Source organism: Nilaparvata lugens, chromosome 5, assembly GCF_014356525.2.
Source record: "Nilaparvata lugens isolate BPH chromosome 5, ASM1435652v1, whole genome shotgun sequence".
Lineage (NCBI taxonomy): Eukaryota > Metazoa > Arthropoda > Insecta > Hemiptera > Delphacidae > Nilaparvata > Nilaparvata lugens.
In genome coordinates this window covers 3,895,833-3,917,990 of record NC_052508.1, presented here as the reverse complement: position 1 = coordinate 3,917,990, position 22,158 = coordinate 3,895,833, and the positions used below count along the sequence as shown (strand labels likewise).

Here is a 22,158-nt window from a genome sequence, read left to right as displayed (position 1 = left end):
TGATTCGATATCGATATACGCTCTACAATGAATATTCCTAGATTTCGTCATATACCCAGAAAGTATAGGATTTAATAATAATTACATTCTATACTCTCTCCATATACCAGGCTCTCGATGCTTCATAAATGAATGAATGATGAACGGCGATTGTTGTTTGTTCTATTCGTTCTGTGACATGTGACATGTGAAGTTTCACTGAAAGGCCGTATAATTGCAGTATCTGAATTTTCCCTGATTGGTGATCATTCTTCATTCAATTCAGTTCAATATATTTGTCATTCTATAGAAATAATACAAATACAAGTTCTTCTTCAGTGCATCCTCAATCCATAAATATGAGAAAAATATAAATAAAAAAAATGCTATGAATAGGATAAAACCACTTGTTTGAGAATCTCGGGATCTTATTGTAACCGCATTCTATCCATTTCAAATTCAAATTTAAATTAAAATCTTTATTTGTCCCAAAAAACATAATTACAATGTCCCCAGATGTCATCTTACAATTAAAGGAAAGCCAGTTGAACAAGTTAATAAATACATTTACCTGGGTGCCACTCTGAATGACCAGTGGGATCACTCACAAGAGATCAAGATCCGCATTGAAAAGGCCAGAGCTGTGTTTTTAAAAATGAGTACCATGTTCAAAAGTCACGATTTGACAGTTAATTCGAAAATGAGATTTCTTCGATGTTATGTTTTCTCCGTTCTTCTATATGATGTGGAGTCATGGACATTGACAGCTGCAACTGAGCGCAAACTAGAGGCATTTGAATTGTGGCTCTACCGGAGGATGCTGAGGGTGTCATGGGTGGACCATGTCTCTAATGAAGAAATTCTAAGAAGAATGGGAAAGGGAAAAGAAATTCTCAATACTGTAAAAGCGAGGAAGCTCCAATATCTCGGACATATAATGAGAAACGGAAGCAGATACGAGCTACTCCAACTTGTATTGCAGGGCAAGGTAGAAAGTAAAAGAGGTCCTGGAAGAAGGAGAATATCGTGGCTTAGGAACCTGAGGACATGGTATGGAATGAGCACAGCACAGCTGTTCAGGGCGGCAGTCAACAGGGTCATCATAGCCAGAATGGTTGCCAACATCCGGAACGGATAGGAACCAAAAGAAGAAGAAGAAGAAGACAATGACAAAAATAAAAAAGTAAAATACAATATAAAATAAAATAAAAATACCATTAAATAGGATTATACATAACTATATTAAAAACGGGAAGTCGCTGCAAGGTTCGAGGAACCTGAGCGCAAAGGCCGAGTGTTCAGTTCTTAACAGTACAATAAAATAATAATGGGATATTATTAAGAAATAGGGAAGAGAAAAAGTGAGTGAGGAAGGGAAGAGAAAGGGCAGAGTGAAGGCATACGGGAAAGTAATCACTCTGTGGAAGTATTTATTTCACATTATGATTTTCCAAATATCATAATTTGCAAGACTTTACAAATACTATGGTAGAGGAAAACACATTTGAATGTATCATGATCAATATTAGAAGCATAAAAAAACATTGGGACACACTATTAGCAGTCATGGGGAATACATTAGATAGAATAAAATTACTTATCTTGATTGAGACCAATCTAAAAGAGAACGAAATAGAGTCATATGATATTCCAAATTATAATCATTTGAGTTACTGCAGAGAAGAAAGAGCTGGCGGAGGCATACTAATATATTATAAGAAAGAATTGAATATAAAGATAATAGATTACGATTTTCCTGCTAGTGAGTCACTCCTATTTGAATTGTCAATGAACAAGAAAGATTGTTTGATTGCAGTATTCTACAGGCCACCTTCAAAAAGTATTAACCAATTCAATGAGCAAATAGAGAATTGGCTGCAAACTGGACATGTGAATAGCAAAAAGAATATTATAATCATGGGAGATATGAACATTGATATCTTGGAGCGAAACATCAATCCACAATCAGAAAGCTATCTTAATATATTGTATACAGCTGGTCTGCAAAATGGAATAAAAGAGCCAACCAGAGAAGAACTGTATGCTGATCATATAACGTCTTCATGCATAGACCACATCAATTCCAGAATAAACCCAAATCAGATAGAGACAATGATTATTAAAACGAAAATAGCAGATCATTATATGATTGGTTTCAAGCTGAATGGAATTGGAACAGAAACATCAGTAACAGATGAAAAAATACAGGTTATCTCGGATAGGCTTGTAGGGAATATGATTAGGAATACTAACTGGAATGATCATTTAACATCAAACGATCCAACAAAGATATATGACTCAATTGTTCAAAAATTTGAAACCATTTATGCAAAAGCTACAATAAAAATCCGCAATAAGAGAGATGGAAAAACCCAGCCATGGATAACCGAACACATTAAAGACCGAATCAAAATGAAAGATGTATTGTGGAACAGATTAAAAAGACAACCAAATAATAATCAATTGAAGAATGAATATAAAAACCACAGAAACAATCTAACTAACGAAATACGTAGAGAAAAGCGTAACCACTACTACAATAAAGTCAAAGATCATATCGGAGATGCCAAGAAAACATGGAATGCAGTTAACGAGATACTCAATGTGAGGAAGAAACCAATCCAGTCAATAATAAGGGAGAATTTCAAAATCGGGAAAGAAGAAGATCTCAATAAATTATGCAATAGCTTCAATGAACATTTCAAAACCAAGATAGAAGAAATGAACAGAAACATATCAACAGATGAGCTGTACGTGCCAACGATTGAAACTGATGAACTTGACTTGAGAAACGAACCACATACCATAATAAGAAAAATACAGATGAATAAATTACATAGTATAGTGGAAAAATTAAATAGAACTGCCTCTCCAGGAATTGATAATATCAAACCAAAACATATAAGAGACCATTTTGAATACCTGAAAAGAATTCTCCTTCACCTATACAACATAATAATTGAAACAGGAAAAATCCCAACGAAAATGAAAACAACCCTACTCAAACCTATTTATAAAAACGGCCAAAAAAAATATATTCAAAATTACAGACCAATAGGTGCAATCTCAATTCTAATGAAAATACTTGAATTCATCATTCATGATGATCTTATGAAATACTCCATTCAGCATAACCTACTAAATAGAAACCAATATGGTTTTGTTCCTGGTATGTCCACAACCCAATTACTGGAGAAAGTGTCATACTCAATCAATAAGAATATAGATAGAAGAAGCTTGACCTTGGCAGTGCTACTGGACCTCAGCAAAGCATTCGATACGATCCAACATGAAATAATCCTTAAAAAATTGAATATAATGGGAGTATGTGGGTTAGATTTGGAAATATTCAAGAGTTATTTTAGTAACAGGGAAACAATTGTTCAAATTGGGAAGAGCAATAGTACTCCAAAATCGCAATCTTTCGGGGTCATTCAAGGCTCACCACTATCACCTTTGCTCTTCAATCTGTATATCAGTGACCTAAAAAACTGTGATTTCAAAGGGGAGGTCTACAACTATGCAGATGATACTATAATCTTATCTACACATAAAAACTTATCAGTTGCAGCCGAAAAAATACAGAGAGATATAAACACAATTACAAAATACTTTCATAACAATTATATCCATATAAACAGTTCAAAGACTAAAACAATAGTATTCCATAACCCAAAACTGAACATAGATACCATCGATCCAAACAATAGAGTAACTAGCCACAAATACGAATGTTTTAAAACTAACAACCCGTGTACCTGCAACAAAATCAAACACTCAGATACAGTGAAGTACCTAGGAATGCATTTCGATTCGAATATGAAGTGGTTTACTCACTCACAAGTGTTGGCTAAAAAACTGAGGTATATAGCACATAGATGCTTCCAACTAAAATATCTGCTACCAATGAAAGCAAAACGTACAGTATACCTTAGCCTAGTGGAATCTCAAGTAAGATATGGAATAACCGTTATGGACATGCTCCGAATTATATCTTGAATCCAGTAGTTCAACTGACTGACAGAATAAGAAGACATTTTTTCCAGAATCTAGACACAAATGCAATACAGATACTCAACTTCAAAAACTTGTACAAATTCATAATACTACAGAAATACTACTTCGAAAATAATTATAGACAGGCCAATGAAAATAGATACAATACAAGACACTTGCACTATAGAACACCAGACTTTTATACAGAAATGGGAAAGGCTATACCGGAATACTTTGTACCGAACATCCTCAACAGCATCCCCAATCACCTCAAGAGCCTCAACACATACACAGAAGTTAAAAGAGAAATAAAGAGCTATTTCATAACAAATCAATAGAAGAATAGAAGATCAACATATAATTCAATTTAACATAAAAAAGTAAAATACAATATAAAATAAAATAAAAATACCATTAAATAGGATTATACATAACTATATTAAAAACGGGAAGTCGCTGCAAGGTTCGAGGAACCTGAGCGCAAAGGCCGAGTGTTCAGTTCTTAACAGTACAATAAAATAATAATGGGATATTATTAAGAAATAGGGAAGAGAAAAAGTGAGTGAGGAAGGGAAGAGAAAGGGCAGAGTGAAGGCATACGGGAAAGTAATCACTCTGTGAAAGTATTTATTTCACATTATGATTTTCCAAATATCATAGTTTGGATGACAGATATTATTCAATAACTAGTGAAACCACGCAGTTATCTTCAAATTTGTCTATATGAAACATCAAAATAACAAAATTATTCGATTTTTAAGACCTGGGTGATTATAATATAATAATAACAAAGATTAATAATAACATGGCTATTTGTTAGTATAGAGAGACCCTTGCAGGAAGGACCCAAGAGCATCAATATTATTATTATTATTTTATTATTATTATTATTATTATATTATTATTATATTATTATTATTATATATTATTATTATATTATTATTATTATTATTATTATTATTATTATTATTATTATTATTATTATTATTATTATTATTATTATTATTATTATTATTATTATTATTATTATTATTATTATTATTATTATTATTATTATTGATAGTGTATAGACATTATCAAATTGATAGTGTATGCCAGCGTCTTCGCTCATGTCTATTTGGGTTATATAACTTACAGTGATCTGTCTCAAAGAAGACATTGATAGTTGTTTATAAAGCCCTAGCTGAATCCGTAGTAAGATACGGTGTCAATGTTTGGGGTAATGCAAGTGGCTATGAAATTGATAGAGTTAAGAGATTACAAAATTCCTTGCTGAAAATAGTTCATTCAAAACAAGAGAGTTACCCTGAGCCAAATTTGTTTAAAAAATATAGCATTCTTCCTGTAAACGACCTTTTCAGATATGATATTTTATTAAATAATTATTTCTCTAATAACTATAAAATGTCAAGTAGAATTTTGCATGAGCGAAGACAAGGTGCTGCATATAAGAGGTTTATTGTACCCGAATACAATAATTATCATGGTAAATGTGAACTTAGTTATCTTGTACCAACTATTTTCAATGAGTTGCCAGATGATTTAATTGGTCTGGATAGAATTTCAATTGTTAAAAATAAGATGAAACACTTTCTGTTAAATAATTTGAGTGAATTTGAATGATCTTCATAAATTCTTTCTTTTTTTATATATTTTTTCTTGTGTATGTTTTTTTGTGATAAGCAACAACTGAAATCCGATTGTTTTATTATTTTATTGCTACATATTGCTACACAATACAATTAAATGAATAATTATCAATTAATTTTTTTTCTACTCAAGATTGACAACTATTTTTCTTTTGATATGATTTGAATTGAAAATTATTTATTTTGGAATCACTGATTGATTATATCAATGTACTATTTCTATGTTTTTTTTAATATAATGTAAAACTTGACTCCTCCAGTCAAACCTTCTTTAGAAGGTTTTGGAGAATTTATATTTCGTCTGGTTTATAATATTTGTAATTTTCCACTGAAAGGGAATCTTCTATCTTTTGTCATTCTTGCTTTTTTTATTATTCTTCATTTGTTTTGATTGTAAGATTTCTTTTTATAAGTGTATTTTTCATTTTTGTTTGTTATATTTTCTATAATAAACTCCCTTCTTCTGGGGATACCAGGACGAAGGGAAAAGGAAAGGATAATTATTATTATTATTATTATTATTATTATTATTATTATTATTATTATTATTATTATTATTATATTTCAATAGACTGTGGATCAGTGCTCACAGACATATGAGCCACGAACACGCGCATTCCACTTCTCATCAATTTAGGGTTGCTTATTATATATGTTCATGTACAGAAACAGTAAAGCCTAGTTTTCACATCGCCAATTGGCGAGACAGTTGCCTTTGTACAATAATTGTCATCATTTGGTTGCGGATTGTCGGAGACCAGGCCATTTAAACGAGAAGATGTTTATATGCGGCCAACTATTGGCACGTCAGTTGACAGCTAAACATGTCCGAGTTCTCGTCATCTGCTGTGACTGAACAGCTGAACTGGCAAAAACAAGACAGCGCTACCTGCCTACACCGTTCACACGGCGCCAATTGACACGACAACTAGGATTCCGAGTGGTGGGGGACTCGCTGGGCCCAATTGACTGTCCATAATCTACTCCCGGAGAAGGTTGAATTTCGGGCCAATTGTCGGGATAGTTGGCAAGACAATTGGCCTGAAGTGTTTATACGAAGACAATCATTTCATTCAAGTCAGTTGCCTTATGACAGTTGTCTCGCCAACTGGCATCGTATAAACTAGACTTTAGATATAAATCTCATCAGCTAATGCTGTATGCATTATAATAATTATCTATCAGTATCTTAATGTATCTTATTAATTAACATAAATATGCTGATGAAAAGCAGAATGCGCGTGTTAAATAAAGTTAGTTAGCGCCACTTTAGTCTGTAGGCAGCTTAATACTTCAGTCGCGACCGTCAATACAAAGTGCCCATCCGATAACCAAACTGGAGCTTAAGGTAGACCTCAGATTTGATTTTCCAAACCAATCTCTGGGAAATGTGAGTAAAAAAACTATATTCTATTGATTTTGATTCAGCTCAAAGGTCAGAACCTAGTCTGATTTGAGAGACTTCATGATAAGCTTACTCATTTAAATGTTTTCCTTCCCATTAGTGCGAAAAGAATTTCGTTTGTAGAGTTGAGGATGAATTGAGTCGATGTCATGCCAAAGAGTGGAATCAGCCATTCATGAGGCCTTCACTTTTTTCGACTCGTTTACTCAGGTGATGTTATGAATGGCGAGTTGGACAATCAGTCCCGAGTGTTTGGTCAAGTTGGAGCCAATCATTTGGCTCTCATTCACAATCAGCGATGTAAAGAGGCGAAGAAGTTGAATGGAGTGGGGGGTGGCAGGCTGGCAGTAATGATGGCCTGGCAAACTTCATCCCTGACCTGAGGGGGTTGGGTGTGGGGGATAAATACTCCTCTTACAGGAGGAATTTGGGGATGCGCTGCGCAGAGTGAGTGAGCTTCAAGCGCTCATTTCTCAGTTGCTTTCCGTCCGCCTGTCGAAAAACCGGTCGAACCCTGTTGCTCGGGAAACTCGTCTCGGAAAAGCCGACTCGGAAAACTCGTGCTGCGTTCGCGTCTCCCCATTTTCCACTCGTGGCTTTTCTCATCTCCTTCCGGGTCAAGCGTGAAAAAGCTATTTGTCAGGCTTCGATTGCACTCTGTAATACGTTTGTATTAGATTTGCCACTACATTCCAAATGATTGTGGGAACACTGTTTTATTTGATAAGTTGAGCTATTGTGAAAGTTTTTTCTTTAGAGGAGATCAATCAATTTGATATTTGAAGCACTCATAAAGTCGTTGTAAACAGATTGTACAATCACTCAAAAAGTTGTATGTTCTTTAATATTACTTATATAGCAGCCTCTTGTTCATCTGCATGTGATATGAGTATATGAGATGCAATTCTCTACTTTCTTATCGGTGATAAACATTAAACATAATTGCTCATTATTATTCGAGTGTAAAACTCTATAAAAGCTCTATATTGATTTCTCTGTATTGAACTATTGTATATTTCGCATTTTATCTACTTTGTAATCTCTCTAAGCGATATTTGTTATCACGTGAACAACAAAAAAACTCAAATCGGAGACATAAAATATCAAATTTATGGAAAATGTGCATGGAAGTACATCATTATCATAACACAAACATATTTCTTGATATATTTTGATGGATAAGTTTGAACAAATGATTTCAGCTTTGAAGAGTTATTCTTACTATTGTCTACTCTTTTTTTATTCTTTCATGAATATTGTGGAACTAAAATGTCAGGTTCAAAAGAATGAAGTTCTTGAAAATCATAATTTTGGATTCCAAGATTTGCATGCTTTAATTGATGAACCAATCTGTGCTTCTCATATATTCCAGTCTAACACTGATAGGCTCCATATCTCTTCAAACACAAAGAGATTCATTCTCTGATACAATTGTTCCACTGAATATCGTTGATATGTGCCCACTTAATGCTCATTCCTCTGTGACTCTAAATCTTATCGATAGCAATATTCAGCAATAGAATTCCGACTGCAATATCATGTTCCAAATCTCAATCTAATATATAGAACCATATAATTATCAATAGAATTGATACAATACCTTGTTCCAAGTAATGAATTGCACTGAAGAGTGCTCTCAGTATGTTTGTCTTCTCAGACAGTGTTTGTTTTTTTCCGTCTTGTTTGCGAAATTATCGGATAAGAGAATTCCCCGAAGTGGATATGGATATTCAAATAAATTTATGCTCAATTAACAAAATAGACCTCAACTGAATTGTTCTGTAATAACGTTTAATAACGTAAAATAATTCTATACCGTTTCGATAAATTATAAAGCGAACTGTTCCCCTTTGATTTTATCATCACAACCACCAAAACCTATTACATATAGTTTTTCTCCCGTTACATATTTGGTAGAGGTTCCTCTATCAATATGTAAGCCACCTAGGACGCCTCCACCAAATATGTAAGCTAGATAGGACGCCTCCACCAAATATGTAAGCTAGATAGGACGCCTCCACCAAATATGTAAGCTAGATAGGACGCCTCCACCAAATATGTAAGCTGGAGGAGAGGAACCTCTACCAATTATGTAACGGAGGAAAAAAAACTATATGTAATAGGTTTTGGTGGTTTTAATGATAAAATCAAATTACTATATAATTTGATGAAACGTTATCGTTATATTAACATTTAAGATGTTTATTATAATACAAACAATCAAGATTACTAAAACAATAACAAGTATTGATTGACAAAACAATAATAAGGGCTACTCGCTTTGCTGCAATGAATAAATTTTTGTGGTAATGAAATTAAAAAGTAATCTCAACAAGAGAACAGCAATCATTAATTAAAAATGACGAAGTAGAAATAAAAATCATTTTGAGGAAGAAATTAAATAGAGTCGCATGTTTCGTAGATATCCAACACAACACATAACCAAAAATACTGATACCAGAGACATCTAGAACAGAGTTCCACTCCAACTAGTTTCCAATTAGAAATACCGCAACACGTTTCCAGCCAAACAAGAGCGGTGGCGGCTGCGTTCATCATAGCTGAGTGAATGCAATGACATTCGCAGATAGTGCTCTGCTTTCTGCCCTGCTCTCAGCTCTCAGCTCTCAGCCCATTTCGGCGGATGGAATTCGTCAGTCAGTCCGGCATCAGCCGACCACCAATTTGCTATCTTTCATTGCCACTTGAAGCCAACCCTGGCGTCACCTGATGCTGCTGACCCACATTCCATCAATGCGGTTGCACCAGTCCGATAATCATTGAAGTGATGATTATTTTGCCAGAAAATTGCACATGGCGCGCGTGTTTGTGTCACTAGTGACCTGCTTTTCACACACAAAGTGTCTCATTATCGATGGCACATGTCCTTCTATTGCACTCAGCATAAACGATAGTATTGAGTATTTTCGAAATTTCAATAACGCCGATCAATATGATTCAGCTTAAGCCAGTTACACAAACATCAATTTTTGTTCGTACGATTTCTTACCGTCCTTATTATTTCTATGTGATCAAACAGAACTTGACAAATATCATCTGTTTGACATAATCTTTCTAATCTGCTAGAATCCATAAGGACGGCAAAAATCGTACGAACAAAAATCGATGTGTGTGTAGCTAGCCTTATTGAATCACTTGATTTATGCCTTCATACACCATCATTATAATAACCAAAAACTCGAAATTTGGGTCAGTTTCACTTGAAACTCTATAATAAATCAAGAGATTATTATAATCATCACATGATGTGATTATTGATAATATTGTACTTTCTATTGAAATTCAATCGAGCAATGTTTTTATTTCAATGTGGGTATAATATTTAGTTTCTTGATTCTTTCAAATTTCGATGGAAACATGAAGTCATTTGAAGATACGATAGAAAAATTGCCATGTAGTCAAATCAAAGTTTATTCATGAATCATGTACAATACATATTGGTAATAGGGATAACAGAATGGTGGGAGTTTCCATGCTCTAACTTTCCCGAAATAGATAAGTTTTGATAAACTAATCTAATCTATAATTTATTCCATTATTTATTAAATGGAATATGAATAATACCACATTTGTATCCTTTTGATACGTATCTTAGTTCCAACTTAGCTAAATTTGTTCCGTTCCACAGGGTGTATTGATAAATTATTGAGGAATGTTATCAGGAATTCCTGTTTTATATTGTAGTATCATCATCAATTAGACAACTCAGTTACTGAGAGGTCTTTTATTACCAATGGGTAATATTTTTTTGACTAGAACCATGGAATCTGCAAAGTAATATTTCGTTCCAGAAAGGTCAAATTTTATGAATTGAAAATTAGGTAGAGACTTTTCAACAAAACATAATCTCTTGCTATACCTTTTCCACGTTATTATATTCAGAATATGACAGCTCATCTCGACAAAGGAGGATGAGGAATAAAAATAGCAAGTGACAAGGGTAGTAGGATGAAAGCATTGTTTGGGCTTAAGATGGATTAAAAATACTGTATTAGTATTTTCATTCTAGAGTTCCAAGCGATTACCCGTTCCTAGTTAAAATATTAACTTGATTATTTTGTTATTATTTCTTGTTGATTAGGTAATGATATCCCTCAATTTTTTCCTCCTCATTTCGCTACAGATTTGAAAATTCAATGTCTACGAAATGTCTGAGAAACTTAGTAAGGATACAACTCTCATGAGAGCTTACTGTATGATTAATAATGAGTTGGTGAGAATTTAGCATAATCCATTGTCTGGCAGTTGATTTTCTTGTACATTCAATTTAGGAGAGCGACCATACTTTTACTCCCACCATGATCATAATAGCTTACAAGCATAATAATATTCGTAGTAACTCGTAAAAAGGACTCTAATTCTATCGTATAAAACGCATTAAACGTGCTCAGAATATCAAAAATAGTTGGAGCAATTCCGTGAAACTCTGCGCGTCAGCAGAGGCTTTTCCCGATGGTGGAGTCGTTTCAGAAAAACCTATCTGTATGCACTCTAGTTTTTGAAATTTATCTGTGAAACCAAGTAAAAAATTGCTGCTAAAAACGCATTGCTGTTGAATTGTGACACATACTCCTCCATCCATGCACTATCACGCTTCACAAATTTTCCCGGTAAAAGCTGCTCTCATGTCAATTTTTAGTTCTTTAAATTGATTTAATCTATCAAGGATATTCATGAACTTAAACTCCATGAACTATAAAATTCTATTGATCTCTCAAAAATATTATTAAATACCTATAATATTCATGACATCGATGTAAAATCAATTATTTATTAATTCGGTGATTATCAATTCAGACATTCTAAACCATGGAATAATATTGACACCTTTCCATAAATTCCATCCGAAAAGGGTGTTTCATGAAAATTGATATTTAAAATACAATAATATTGTTGTTCACTATCCAAACATACAACTTTGTGAGTGATCCTGTTGGTGATTATGCATGGTTACATTCTTTGCAAATGTGGCGTATTACTATTATATTTATTGAATAGGTGAAAATAATTATATTTATTGTCAGGAAAGTCACCTTTATTGTTTGATGATTTTAGATTTTCCATTAACTTGTATCTTGAAGTGAATTAAAATGTATTAGATATTTGAATAAATTGTATAAAATAAAGGAAAATTAATTCATCATCAGTATCACTAATCCAAACTTGGAAAATCATGTTAGAATTGATCAAAATGTGATGTGGAATCAACTTGGTATTCATGAAATTCCACTAAAACTTGCTTTCAAATGATGAATAAAATTTCTGATTTCGTTCACCTACCAGTGAACGATGTGATGAAAAGATTATTGCCTATATTGATAGCTACAACTGTCACGTGAATGGCATATATCAAACCACGGTATATAGAAGAATATTTTTATCTAAATACCGTGGATCAAACCTCCAACTAAACCAAATAATAGGAAACTATGAATTATTTAGCAATTCCAAACCTACTTATCATTCAAGTCATGTTCGTCAAATGATTCAGCTTCAGTGTCATGATTGAATGAAATTCACATCAACACACCCCTCAACATTTGCAAATTCACACATTACAAGAGAATAATTGCAAAAGCACTCACTCCACTCATATAGTGCATCTAATGAGCTGACAAGTGACTGCATTCATTATGCTCTTTCGCTCCACTGTGACTGTGACCAAAGCTCCTATATAGTCCGCGCTTTGAGCCTGCATCATCACTTATCTCTCAAAAAGTGTCCACATTTCGAGGACAAGCTCAAGCAGAAACCATAGTTATGACTAATTAATTATTAATTACATTACAGAAAGTTACAATTGGAGTTTATCAATTAACAGTATTATAATGACAGAATGAATGGAGGTAGTCTACTATTAACCTGTATTAGCCCATATTAAACAAACTTAGATTTTGACCTTTCAGCCTGTAAAACTTCGATTTTGCTTCCGAAAGTTTCAACTGCTCTAAGCTATCCTCATAATACTTCCACTACATCAATTTTTCCGCCGTTATTTAATTGAATGAAAACCACCTTAGTAACCAAGGCCAATCACAGTAGAGCTCAACCTCCATTGGTCAACAGCTAATGGCTAAATAGGGCTAATAGGGCACCCGCCATTTGCTGTTGCTCAATGTTTACGCTGGACAACCGAGACCAGTGTCTGAAATTGATAAACTAATGGTTTTGAAAAGTCATTCCCATTCAATGTGGATATCTACCACTATATTAGATGGATATCCATCACCTACGCAACACAAAAATTTACCGTAATTTAATTTGGTTTCACCCTTATTAATTTTAGTTACACCTTATATTTGGCTGGTTATACTTTATTACAGATTTTTAAAACAGGTTTGAAGTGGTTTGATTCAGAACGGATGATTTGAGTTGTAATCATGAATGAACAACCCGAGTTTCAAAGATACTTTAATATTTGAAGAGGTAGATGCACATCACATTTACAAACAAGTATGGATGGGAATAACTGAAGCATGTCATGATATGATTTATCATGTGCTGCACAATATGTTTGGATCAGTGATACTGAACTATTCCATCAGTCTGATTGTTCTTTTTTATTATTTTAGCTGGCAGGAATGGAAAGTTTCATACCAATCCGTTACTAGTCCAATTTCGGATCTCCAACAAACTAATCCGCTTTTGAAGTTTCATACATACAATCCGAAGTGCATATTCTATCAAGCTGCATTGTACGATTTTGAAATGAACTGATCCCCATGTGAAAAGTTAATGCAATATTCGTGTAGTTTGTTTATTGCAGTACAGTGTCTGGTCTGCAACAACACGCACATATTGATCTAATATGATAAGTTACAATGTGAAGTGCTAGATTTTGTGTCTTGTATGCGTCGCTGCATAGGAAGCAGCAGCTCTATCACATATGAGATCGTCGTAGAATAGTTATTTCTGATTGAACATTGGGACAGATGGAGAACATAGCAGAGAAAATTCAATTGTCATTCCGAAAGTGTTGACATTGAACGGAATGGCGATTGTGGTTTCGGCTAGGTCAAAAGTGATCGCCGCTCTCATTGTTACAGGTACCATCATCACTCTAAAGTAGGGGTACCTTCAGTGAGATTCAGGTTATAAAGTCAGCATCTGATCAACATTGATTTGACACTAGACCTCTCTGACATTGAACCAAGCAGATATCTATCCTTTATCCTTTATCCTCTATCCTTTCCAGCCCCGCACTGTTGTCAAATTGATTGTAGACTCATCAATCAATCATATAATTTTTCGAAAATAGATTAGAATATGGTCCTGCTAAACCTTAGGATGTTTCCCAGCAGGTGCCTATTTTATAATTCAATACTTGTAGAAATATGATCAACTAATGGAATACTTAATCTCAATTATGGAAATATATCAACAAATCATCAAAAATATAAATTCTTCACAAATAGAATATATCTTGAATAGAACAGATCATTTTTAACATCAATCAACAGTATTAGTTGATCAGATCAGATTAACTAAAATATCATAGAAGAAAGCTGAAGGCTGTGGAAGGATAATTGGCAACAGTAGGGTCCTATTCCACTGACATTATAACGCGATTCTCACTATAAGGTTCCACATTCTGATTGAGTTTAAAAAAGTATTAAAATTGATAAAACTCTACTAGCTAAACTAATTGATACCCTACTAGGTATTCATATCCTTCAATACAGAATATGTAGTACTACTACTCAATAATAACTTCCTAATTATATAGTTATGTTATTAATATCAAAAAATTGTTGAACCATCAAATTCTTTACTATTTTTATGGTAGAAATAAGCATAAAAGTTTAGAAGATTGCATTACTAATTGGCAGTCGGACCTCAAAAATAACTCAATCAACTCTAAATTGAAATTTTCAGTCCAAATTAATAGTTCCTTATAAGTATTTTGTATAAATGCATACATTTTCATAATTTGATTAAACAACACACTGTTCTATAAATCATAACAGGCTTGCAAGTCTTCGCAGAGGAGTAACTATTCAAAAATTTCTGAATTCACATCTGACCTCCTCATTTCCTAGAAATTTGTCCGAGAATATGGGAGAGATGAAAAGTTATATTAAGAGGAAGTAGATCTGTGATAGTGATAATGGAAGAAAGATGGTGAATGAAGATTGCATTTCTCCAAGTCTCCTGATTTGGCTGCGCAGCCAACGTTTGATTTCCCAGAAATCTGTGGTGAAGAATATTTTTATCGAATTTGACTTCTATCATAGACAATCTATAGTGTGTAACTAGAGTGTCATGCTTCTATCTACATTGTCCACTCTACATTCTCTTCTCATTCTCCATAGATCACTCTTTGAATCTCTCGTCAACATCATGTTAAATTCAACGCTTAAATTCCATCTATTTGTATTTCGTTATTCTCAAATCTCTAGAATTGAGGTCCGACTGTTCCAAGTGAAGTACATATAGGAGTTTATCTTCCATATCTCTATTTAGAAAGATTTCATCCATTTCATTCAGTGTAAGTAGTTCATTGAATTTCTATGTGAGCTTGAATTAAAGTATTTATCTATTTTTGAACTGTATTCTTTGGAATACTTGAAATACATTTCAAGTAATGGTTGGTGAGAACAGTTTCAAAAGCGTTCCCAATTGGAACCGTAGCAAAAAAGCGCAGCTTCCCAGTTATTCCAGTTGAATTGAGCTGAATATAAACAGAATACCAAAGATGAGCGTTCCAACGTTTTTATTATTTCAAGTGTGTTTTTATGAATTTTTCTAGATTTTAGGATACTTATCGCTGAATTTTCGTCCAATAGAACGTATTTCTGGAGAAGCATTGCTTTTGTTCCTGACACTTCACCCACTTATACGATTTAAGCTCGGAAACAGAATGATTATTTTTTTAAACCAGAGGAATTCCATTGTAGGACTTTTGAAACTTTACTGCCTCTCATTGTGCCTGATTATTCCACAGTAACTCTTACGTCCTCATGAAGGGCTAGAGGAGTGCCTGATAATCAAATTCATATTGTTTATTCCCAATGGGCTTCACAATGAATATTCAAGCGTATTAACTGTTCTCTTCATACATTTTTCTCATAACAATTACGAGCGAATTCTATTTAAACATCTGGATATTTCATTACTACTTCATGACCCCTCATTTCTCTGTAATCGCCTTTCTAATTGACTCAGTTCAAAGTATCTCAGTAGATTCTGTTATTCATACAGGGATAAAAAAGATCAAGCTTCTTGGATGTAGTATCAGGCCTTGTTCACACATGGTCAGTGGGAATAAGGCAAGTATATGTTACTTGTGCAACTCTACGTGAATGATCGCACAAAACTTCTAATTCAGAGCAAGTAGCTCAGATCACAGACGAATAATGTAAAAATGCATCCCCCATCTCTTCTGTATCAATCTCCTTGCCTCTTAACTGGCATCGAGTGGATGCACTTTTCATTGCTGTTCTCTCTGATTCAGCCTCAGGAGAATAAATTGTGATGATTCGACTCAATTTCCTAGATGAAACTTTGCTGTCAGCTAGCAAAAATTAATATGATGAAACATGAAGTTTTCCATCAAGTTTATCGAGTTGTGCAGCGTTTTATGGCAAGTGCGCTCAATTTGTAAGAAGCTTGCGAAACGGAATCGTCACGGAATTTCAATTAGGATTAAGCGCAGTCTGAAAATGTGTTCCTCTCAAATATAAATGGAAGGGGAACGCTAGACGGCCAGACTATTATTCTGCTGCATTATATGGGGATGTTTGAATTGAGGTGTATAATATTAAAATTCATGTGTCAGCAGCATTATACAGCGCTGGTACATTAACACAATGCAGCACGGAAGTCGTACAAAAACACTATAAACATTGTTTGTGTAGACAAACGATGCTTCAGTGGGGGAGGGGGAGGAGGAGTCGTGCTGTGTGAATTAGGAATAAAGCGAGAAGCTAAATCACAGGTACAAAGAAAAACTGCAAACTACAATGGGTTTGATAGAGTAGGTGAACTCCCATATATATGCGAGCATTCATATACATATTGAGTCCACACATATACTATTGCCGTGTCCTGTTTTATTGCAAAAATAAAATAGCTTCAAGTGGGTTATAACTTGCGCAACTGTTCCATTCTCGAGCACGCAGCCATACCATTTATTTCCGGTGACTTTATTGCAGAGTCCCTTGCCATACCTGGGCCTGCAAAACTCGCAGCCTCCCTATTCTCCCTATCCGACCCTTGTGAACTGTCACTAACATTTGGCAGCTTATTTGGCTCCAACCGGTCAATGCTACTCAATTCTGCAATAGAGTGAAATTCCTTGTCCACTATATTTTTCTTCAGTGACAGTTCCATTATTAAATGCCAACGTTCAACACTACTTGTATCTCCTGACCATTCCAATAATTTGCACCCACGAATTTTAAAATGAGAATTAGTGCCAAAAAAACTTTGAAGAACTTCTAAAACATCACTAAAAAAGTGATAAAAAATGTATTCTTCATAAAATACAGATATGGATGGAAATATAGTTCAAACGAGTTAGTTCCAATAAACTTTGAAGACGTTCTGAAACGTCACTTCCAAGAACAGTATAAAAACTACGAAAGAAATGAAAAAATGAAACCAGTTTATTTCTCAGTAAATAGAAATACGATGAAAAATTGATCAGAAAAAGAATGATAAGAAAAATGTTAATTTTATATTTTCTTCACAATAACTTGAAAGCGAAAATTGCCATTCACAGAGAATGATGGAAATTAATATAAAGTCTCTTACACCTCTATTTTCAAATTAAATCATTTTGGATTGTGAAGAAAACCCGAATTTCTGTCTCTGAAATTCCATTGCTTTTTTTATTTCATTTCTGTCTCTGAAATCCCAATTAGAATATTATTGCTTTCCTGATTCAATTCGAAAAACGCTTGTAAACTTAGCTTCAAAGTATTCTCCATGAATTACCATGTTGGAATAAGAAGATTTCATGGATGGTTCAAATATCAAGCAGAGTCTGAGGATGAAATGTTTCGTAATATTAATTTGACTCACAGTAACATTCATTAGTTTTTCAATTGTAAACATACCTCGATATCTCAGCATCAACGCCCACACGTGCGTGTCCCACATTCCATTCCATTGAAGTAATAAGGAATGCATTTGCCTGACAGTAAACACGCGTCGATGACACTCCATCAAATCGGACAGAAATGAGAATTATGTGTACTTTTTAAATATCATTTTATCATGATTCCATTAATCTTTTATTCAACTGACTTCCGAATGTTTACAGTCATCATATTGAGTGTCTTTATAATCTCTTGAAACGCTATGGATGATTGATAAATTTGAAAATCCTATGAAGTTTATTTGAATAGGATATTTTACCCGAATTGATTGCAATCTCCTGTTTGTGGAGATTGAGATCAGAATAATAATTTAAAAGCCTCATTCAAGTTGAAATAAAACCTGCTAATTGAAAAGCGGGAAATGAAAGAGAAACTGGATATAGTCCCTGCAATAGATCAGGAGTCTGCAAGTTTTCCATTCATCATTTGGCAACTTTCAGAAAGACTCCATAAGTTTCACTCTACCCACTTTGATAAGGATATTATCTTGAACCTGACTTCGTTCCAAGCTGTCCCGTAGTGAGAACTTCTCAAAAGACTCGCTGTATCTTGGAGAACGCTTTTTTATCACAAACTTCCGTGTTTTTCCGCCGAGCTGACTCGGAATGGTCCAAATGAAATTATCTCTGCATAATTAATCCACTCTCCCTTGGAAAAATCTGCTGAGGAACGTTTTTTGTTTGGAACAAACTAGTCTTGGCATGGAAATCCATTGAATGAAGCTTGAACGCAGCGTTGTTGTAAAGTTGTCTTTAGCGTTCTGGTATCTTTATCCTTGTTCCCCAGTAAGATAAGTGGCTTCACTGAGGCAATCAGACAGTCAGTACCTCCATAAATGAGTAATTCCTAAGAACTTTCTTTCTCATAGAAGTTAGGGCCGAAATAATTCATTGTGTACCGTCTTTAATAAATTAATTTTCATCCAAATTCACCCCCCACTTGAAAAATAATAACACTTATTTAAAAAATATGTCTCCTGAACTTTCTCAAAATTTTCTAAGTATAATGGACCATTCTCAATCTCCTGCATTCTTGTAAATATCAATGTGAATCATTTGCATTAGGAAAATGTAGTCTAATGCTCTTGAATAATGTTGATGATTTGTCGTTCATTGTTTATTTTTTTCTTAATTAAAAATATGATGGTGCCCCAAACAGGACTTTTAGTCCTCGGGGTACTTGAAATTATTTATCCTTCTATTGATGTAGATGAGTTATTGTGATTTCTTGGTACAACGTGTAATTGTATTTATTTATTATCTTCATTTTTATAATTTGCAATATTGTTGTCAATTTGTTGCTCTCAATTTAATGAACTTATCCGAGGAATATGAATGAGAAGAATGAAGACGTAACACAATATTTTGGAAAAAAATTCTCAACAAATATGTTATGTTATATGCTAATTAGTGGCTCTGTTGAGCAACTGAATAGATTTTATTTGTTACTCACCCACACTCTTTAAGGTTCACTTTTGAAAATGAAGGAACATTGAGACTATGCATTCATTGCATACGAGCATTCGTTTTCACAATAGCAGTGGGTACAGAACAATGGGATGCGTTTCTATTAGTGCTCAGTATTTTGTCCCCCGCAACCCATTAGCCACTGTAAAGTTTCTTGAAATTATTGTACTAGCTGAGCAATCCGCTTCAAAAGGATCTAAACAATTATATCGCGTCTAAAGTTTCTTTGTACTGAGACAACAGATGCTGCTTCAGAGAAAATAACACAATTTAAGTTCTCTGTTGTAAAGCAGTTGGTACATGCAAGTACTCTCACAGTCATGTGCTTTATTGAAACTAATAATGCGGTTTCTTGCTCTTTTCATATCCTGTATTGTACGTGCAGTAGAGAGTTCTTCATCATTGTTGCAACACTCACTCTCTCACAAGTTTAGTTGGGGAGGATTTGTATATATTTTTGTCAAAAAAATATGAGTACAAGTGATGGAATGATCCTCATTTTCTTGTCCATCCACCATTGCTATTGCTGAACTTATTTTCTTGCTTCTAATCCTCATTATATCGTTGCACCTGGGTTCGACTCCAACCAAAATTTAAAGGGGTCACTCAAAATGAATTATTCACAATTACTTACTCGATTGCTGTTTGCAAAGTGAAGTGAATTTTCAAAATAAAAGGGTTCAGGAGAAGTTAAACTTGGTAGATGGATCAGAAATTGTTTTGTATTGACCTATTTGATCCATTCAGGATTACAGAAACGTGGATGTGTCAGTATCTCTCTGAAAAATGTTTGATAATCTGTGGGGAGATTTCTCCAATATGGTGGAAACCAGGCCTGAAGACAATTGAATCACATGGTAGAGAAATATTTTTACCAATTGGATATTTCAAAAGCTTATTCTATTCATGGGAAATAAGTAGATTATTCTAGGTACATTGAGAAATTCTATCGATATTTCTTAAACGTCGAAGCTATACTAAGAATAATTATTGTTCACTATCTCTGTACTACGTCTATCAATTCAGAAAAACCGAATCTATAAAATTCAAGCTCTCATGGAATATTCAATGAAAGGCAATGCCAATAAGAACTTAATGGTATAAAAAAAGATTAAGAATGAAACATTCATTAGTATTGATGAAGAGGCTAGATTAATTGGATAGTGAATTATCCAGCTATTATTCATGAAATACAATCTTTATGTGAATTATAGAAACTGCATCTTTCTCCAGAAATCACAATACAGTATTTCCTTCAAGAAAATACGGCTTTGTCACAACAGACTGCAGACGGTGTTTCAATAGTCAATAGTCATGTTTTAATTTTGTATTCTTTGATGACGAGAAGGAAGTGATCACTCATTGATTCTCTCATTGCGGAATGAAAAATTTATTCAAAGATATCTCTCCAGATTTAATAGCTTTATCAGCCTGATAGAGGTTTGATTATTATCACACAGTTTCTGTGAAACCTTTTTTAAATGCTATTGAACATAGGGAGCATCTATCAAATGAAATGAATAATGTGTTTAATAATTCAAAGCTTCACACAATTAAATGTCTTCGGGAGAAGACTCCCGAAATAGTACAATCCATTGATGCGGAAACCTTTTAATAGAACAAAGTGGAAATTTGATTTCATTTTTCAAATGAAACAGTCCTTCATAATCCTTAGATGTCAAGGACGAATGTCTAAGCTATCTTGAAAATAGCTGGAAAAGTGGGCGATGATTTTATAAATATAGAAAAAAAGGCTGAAGATTTCTTGGGAAAGAGAGCAGCAGATGATTGAGACAAGCATTGATTGTACTGGCATTACATGCTCGACAGGAATCGGCGCGATGTTCTCTCTAATGGTGGGTAGCACGCGGGGTTGGTTCAGCAGTGAAGAGGCAGGTCGCGACGCTCAAATGATATCAGACAGTGCTCCGTCCAAGTACAAAAGTAGTGGTAATAGCATAGGCCTACTTCCCAACGACGCTGGAGACTTGCAATCATCACACCATCACCGACAAAATCACCGCAATCTGCAGATCAACAATCAGCACCATCCTCCACGGAGCAAGCTGCATAATCATCATAAGGTAAAGTGAGGATTTTGTTCAAATGTATTGTTATTTTTGAAGTTTCTTTAAATCAAGTAGTAGAGCTTGAGGTTTGGCCTCGACACTAACACTGATGGTTAAACACTCAGGCCTGGTTTCTGGGACACTGATTGAATCCAATGATTAGTAAATTAGATGCATTAAATAGAGTTCTGATACTCCATCATATTAAATAAAATTTGTCCTTAAAACCAGGCCTGAAGACACTGATATGCCTTTTGATTGCTTGCTTCCATTACTCTTCCTTCAATTATTGTAATATATCTGTAGCTGCTTGTACCAGTGTTCAGCTCTGCTATATCATCAATCCAGAGCATTATTCTTGGAAATGTTATTCGCAGACTCCAATAGAAAGATTCACTTCTTTAAAACCGTTCTAATTCCTTTTCCTGGATGTCAACCTTCTTGGATAGTCCCATGTAATATTGAATGCTA

General features: G+C 34.2%; 1 protein-coding gene across 7 annotated transcripts in view; it reads left to right on the top strand.

The window, feature by feature from the left end:
• Positions 1-22,158, top strand: part of LOC111043473 (collagen alpha-1(XVIII) chain) — a 206,737-nt gene that overhangs the window by 50,089 nt on the left and 134,490 nt on the right. Inside the window, exons 1-3 of one of the 7 annotated variants that reach the window (XM_039429745.1) lie at positions 7,511-7,688; positions 13,623-14,096; positions 21,449-21,702. The exons of 4 other annotated variants lie outside the window; for them this stretch is intronic. In XM_039429745.1, coding sequence (XP_039285679.1) covers positions 14,042-14,096; positions 21,449-21,702 — 309 coding nt within the window. In that variant the 5' untranslated portion in view covers positions 7,511-7,688; positions 13,623-14,041. Of the gene's footprint in view, positions 1-7,510; positions 7,696-13,622; positions 14,097-21,448; positions 21,703-22,158 lie in introns of those variants that run through there. 2 more of the 7 variants (XM_039429744.1, XM_039429746.1) reach the window with 2 other exon arrangements.